The following is a 5,311-nucleotide window of genomic DNA, read 5'->3' on the forward strand; positions in this document are numbered from 1 at the left end:
TCCAGCTACTTGGAAGGCTGAGGTGGAAGGATCACCAGAGCCCAGCAGGTCAAGGCTGCGGTGGCCGGGAGCGGCTACTGCACTCCAGTCTGGGTGACAGAGTGAGACTCCAACTCAAAAAGAAAAGAAAAGAAAACATTCAAAGCAATCGTTGGCAAATGCTCACCCCAGCCATCAAAGTATTTTAGTAAAACAGCCACAGGACACCTGCCTAAGAACACATTTCCTGATGTGCCCACCCTCCAGGTGACACTGGCTGCACACATACACCTTGGCAGCTGCCTGAGCTGACTTGCTAGTTGGGACTGCTCAGAGAGAAAAGGAAAGCACGAGTGCACAGATGCTTGTGTGCATGTGGGGGGGGGGTGGCTATGAGACGAGTATGAGCAACTCACAGAAAGCCAATGTGACTGGGATGGCCAGAACAAAGAGGGGTGGCCTGAGATGAAGCTGAGGGGAAGGTGAGTCAGGCCAGACACGCGGGTTCTTGCCAAGGACTTTCTTCCTTCAGCCTAGGGACAATGGGACGCTACTCAAGAATTATAAGAAGGGGACTGACATGCCTCCCACTTACAGAATCGATCAAGTCCCCCCTGCTCTGAGTTGGGGTGCCTAAAGTGAGCCCAGTAAGCCAACAGCCTCATGATCTGGAAGAGGAAAGGGGTCTTTGAGAAAATGGACTCAAGTGTAATCTGGCACCAACCAGAGGGAGCTATTCTCAGAGATCTGATCAAAGCAAGTAGCTCCCAGGAATCCAAACCCCAAATTTGGAAGAGGCCTTGTCGATTCTGCAGGCAGGGTTCTTTTTTGAGGTACTTTAGGGTGGGTTTTTGGTAAACCATATCACAAGAGGTAAAGTCATTGGGAATAAAACGTATCTGTTAAGAGCATTTCTTAAATGGCTTCATGATTGAAGTTATCATACACATTTCTACTTAGATCATTGGAGGAAGGATACAAAATCAAAAATAAGCACTGCTCAGGATGAAAAGTCTAATACAGTCAAAAAACTTGATAGCATTTTAAATCACAAAACTGATAGACCAGTGCTTTCCCTTTGGGAAGTCTTTGACCATGTACTATTCTGAAGAGTGGTCTTAAAACAACAAACTGGAAAAATGTATTGATTCCTGCTTTTCACTTGATTCTCTGAGATGTAACAAACAATGTCAACACTTAGGTTATTAGAAATACACTCAGTATTCCCTATTCAACAATTACAGATGAAAAAATCCAGAAAAAAAAGAATGACTGCATCTGTACTGAACACGTACAGAATTTTTTTTCCTTGTCATTATTCCCTCACAATACAGTATAACAACTGTTTACAAAGCATTTACACTGTACTAGGTAGTAAGGTAACCTAGAATGCTTTAAAATATATGGGATGAAGTACATAGCTTATATGTAAATATGACATCATTTTGCATAAGAGACTTGAGTATCCATAGATTTTGGTATTCAAGGGGGGCCCTGGAACCCATCCCCCACGGATACCAAGGGGCAACTGAACTTCAACAGAAAAGGAAAGGAGTACTTCCAACAGGTTACACAATGCTTTGGATTTGTTGATATGTGATTTGAAGGGGTCACTGTCCTGAAAACATCTGAGTTATAACAGTACAAGTGATTCTACTGTCCAAAGACCATGAAGGATGAGTTCTGAGCCGACCACCCCTTTGAGTTTTCACTTGTGTTTGTGTGATACCTTGCACACGATCTCTATACCACAAGAATTGTCTCCATGGCCCTGGGCTCCGATCTTCTCAACTCGGCTGATCACGCCCAGGGGAACGTCAAGAACAAAATGTGGGTCCTAGGTTTAAAAATCAAGATGAACATCTATCAGTGCCAGTCAATAGAGGGATCCTAGGTTTTTGCTGGGTTATAAAACATGTTTGTTTACTTCACATTTCTTCTTGATCCCCGCTAAGAAACGGAAGTCTAAAGCCGGGCTCGGTGGCTCAGCCTGTAATCCCACGCCTTTGGGAGGCTGAGGTGAGTGGATTGCCTGAGCCCATGGGTTCGAGACCTGCCTGAGCCCACGGGTTCGAGACCCGCCTGGGACCTCATCTCTACAATAAATCAAAAAAAAATCAGCCGGGCATGGTAGCGCATGCCTGTAATTCCGGCTACTCGGAAGGCTGAGGCGGAAGCATCGCCCGGAACCCAGCAGGTCGAGGTTGCGGTGGCCGGGAGCGGCCACTGCACTCCAGTCTGGGCGACCCGAGTGAGACTCCAACTCAGAAAAAAAAAAAAAAAGAAAAAAGAAATGGAAGTCTAATTTATAGCATACCTCATAAAGTATATATTGAGACTACAGTGACATTTCTCTTCCCGGTTTAAGTGGTACTTTAACAGCCTTTTTTTCAAGATATAAAATCTATCTACAAATGAGCACATGTTAAAATCCAACCTCTGGTTATCTCAGGGTGACAAGATTTCAGGAGAATTTTTATTTTCTTCTTTTAGTGTTCCAAATATTTTTTAAAATATACTTTTCAAAACTCACCCTCTCTACATTTTTGAAGTACATCTTAAAGTCTGTCACTGTCAGGGTTCCACTCACTGCTCCCATAAATGGACAGATATACATGACATCTTTCACTGAAAGAAAAACACACACACACACACAAAAGTAAAGCAGTAACTACCGCTGTAGACTTGTGCTTCAATAAACCTTAACATGAGTTTCCAAATATATATGTTATTCCGGTTTTCTTGGAACTTTAAATTTTGTATAACTGTATCGATGATTACTTTAAACAAAGACATATATGGATAGTCTTCTAATAAATTTCAGTTTTCTAAAACAAAATTCTGATTTGCTACTTAATGAGGTTTTAAGTAAAAGGCCTCATAAGTTACATGTTGTCATATTTTCCAGGTCGTTAACTTTTCCCTAGGTGATACATTCATCATATTCAAAACATTACTTAAACTCTGAAGACCCTGGGCTACCATTTCATGAATTACTGCTACATAAAACAAACGAAAGCTAGACACTGTTCCCTAAAGCACTTCCAAAGGAAACTGCCGTACAGATGACAAAAACTAGAATCACATCAATGGAGTGGAAAAAGACTTGTTTCAAATTTCTTATCAGCTTATAAATTTTGATTTTCTTTCAGTTAATAGCAATTAAGTGCACACCATATTTAATTCCTAGGCATGGCAAGAAGCTCACATCTATCACTGAGATACCACAACTTTTAGATCTTCTAGTGACAGGAACATACACAGCTACTGCAGATGAGCCTCAGAGAAAATGAAAGGTACTAGACTTGTCATTCTACCAAATTCTCAAGGCATTTCTGTAAAATTTTTTTTGTGGGGGGGACCCCCGGGCTCGGGCAATCCCTTTGTCTCAGTCTTCCAAGAAGCTGGGACTACAGGCATGCCCCACCACGCCTGGTTAATTTCTTGATTTTTTGTAGAGACAAGTTCTCACTATGTTACCCAGGCTGGTCTTGAATTCCTGGTTCCAAGCAATCTTCCTGCCTTGGTCTCTCAAAGTGCTGGGATTACAGGCATGAGCCACCATGCCCGGCCAAACTTTTCTATAACTCCTTATGAACTGTGAGCCTTCTATCACTGGGGTTCTGAGTACAACTGAACATAATTCTTGCCCACAAACAGCCCACAACCTGTGAGAGATACGGTAAAGGAAAATCTCCATTATACGTGAGCCTAATACATGCTATAACAACAATACAGACACAAAGTAATACAGGCCCAGAAAAAGGATAAACTTAGCAAGAAAGTGGGTAGGAGAAGTAAGAGAGGGAAGGGAGGAAGGAGAGAGCAATGAGTTGGTAGAGGTTAGTATGGCTGGATCAAAGGGTGCAGTGAGGCTAATGAAACATGAGGCTGGCAGGGAGTGGATCAGGAAGTGCTTTTGTAGGCGACTAAGACATTATGAGTATTACCCTTAAATGATAACCATTTAAACAAAAACAATGTATTGTGGGGTTTACAACATACATAAAAGTAAAATGGATGGCAACAATAGCATAAAGGTTGGGAGGGAACCAATGGGGGCAAACTATTGTAAGGTTCTCATCCTCTACATGAAGTGGCAGCAAATCACTTGAAGGCAGACCAAAAGATGTAAAGCAACCAGTAAAATAAAGAATTATAGTCAATATGCAAACATAGGGGACAAAATGGAATCCTAAAAAGTACTTAATTCAATCATAAAAACACAAGGTCATGAGGAAAATCTAAATGCCCACACTAGCAAAAAGGTCTCAAATCAATGACCACAGCTTTTACCTCAAAAACTAAAAGAAGAGTGAATTAAACCCAAAGTAAGCATAAGATAGGAAATAACAAAGATCAGAGTAGAAATCAAGGAAATAGAAAAATACCAAAAGTTGATTCTTTAGGACCAATAACTGACAAACTTCCAGCTAGATTGACCAGGAAAAAAAAAAAAAAGACAGGCACGTTACAATATCAGAAATGAGAAAAGTGATATCACTACAAGTTCTACATATATTAATGGAATAATAAAGAAAAGTGATAAATGACTTTATGTTGATAATTTGACAACTAAGATTAAATGGACAAATTCCTAGAATGGCATAAACTACCAAAGTTTATTCAACAACAACAACAACAAAAAAGACAGCCTAAATAATCCCATAGCTACTAAAGCAATTTAATCTGTAGTTAAAACCTTCCCACAAAGAAAATTCAAGGTCCATGTGGCTTCACTGGCAAAGTCTATCAAATATTTGAGAAAGAAATAAACCCTCTCAGAAAACTAAGGAAGAGAGAATAATTCTCATTTCATTCTATGAAGCCAGCATAACTGATACAAAAATCTGACGAGCCATTATAAGAAGAAAAAAAAATAACCTGCAGATCAATATCTCTCATACATAAGTATTGACATGAAACATCTAAAAAAATTCTAATAAATCAAATCCAGTAATATACAAAACAGATAATACACAATAAGCAAGTCAAGTTTGTCCTGGAAATGAAAGGTTTATTTAATATTCAAAAATTAATTGATGTACTCTATCCTATTACAGGCTAAGGAAGAAAAATCACATGATTACATCAAGGGCATCTGACAAAATCTAACGTCTGTTCCTGATTAAAAACTCTCAGCAAACTAGGTACAGAAGCAAATTTCCCCAAAATGATAAAGGGCATTCTCAAAAAACCTACAGCTAACGCCATACTTAATGGTGAAAGACTGAAAGCTTTCAAAAAGACAAGAATGCCCACTCTCACATCTTTTTTTGAGTCGGAGTCTCACTCTGTCGCCCAGACTGGAGTGCAGTGGCCGCTCCCGGCC

The 5,311-nt window shown here is 40.1% G+C and overlaps 1 protein-coding gene across 3 annotated transcripts in view; it reads right to left on the bottom strand.

The window, feature by feature from the left end:
- Window positions 1-5,311, bottom strand: part of MTMR1 (myotubularin related protein 1) — a 67,285-nt gene that overhangs the window by 36,604 nt on the left and 25,370 nt on the right. For all 3 annotated transcript variants that reach the window (XM_021713240.1, XM_021713241.1, XM_008059789.2), the window contains 2 exons: window positions 2,513-2,607; window positions 1,709-1,816 (listed from right to left, as the gene is read on the bottom strand). In XM_021713240.1, the coding sequence (XP_021568915.1) occupies window positions 1,709-1,816; window positions 2,513-2,607 (203 nt within the window). The remainder of the gene's footprint in view (window positions 1-1,708; window positions 1,817-2,512; window positions 2,608-5,311) is intronic.

Source organism: Carlito syrichta, unplaced genomic scaffold, assembly GCF_000164805.1.
Source record: "Carlito syrichta isolate Samal-C Ts95f unplaced genomic scaffold, Tarsius_syrichta-2.0.1 Scaffold304364, whole genome shotgun sequence".
NCBI lineage: Eukaryota > Metazoa > Chordata > Mammalia > Primates > Tarsiidae > Carlito > Carlito syrichta.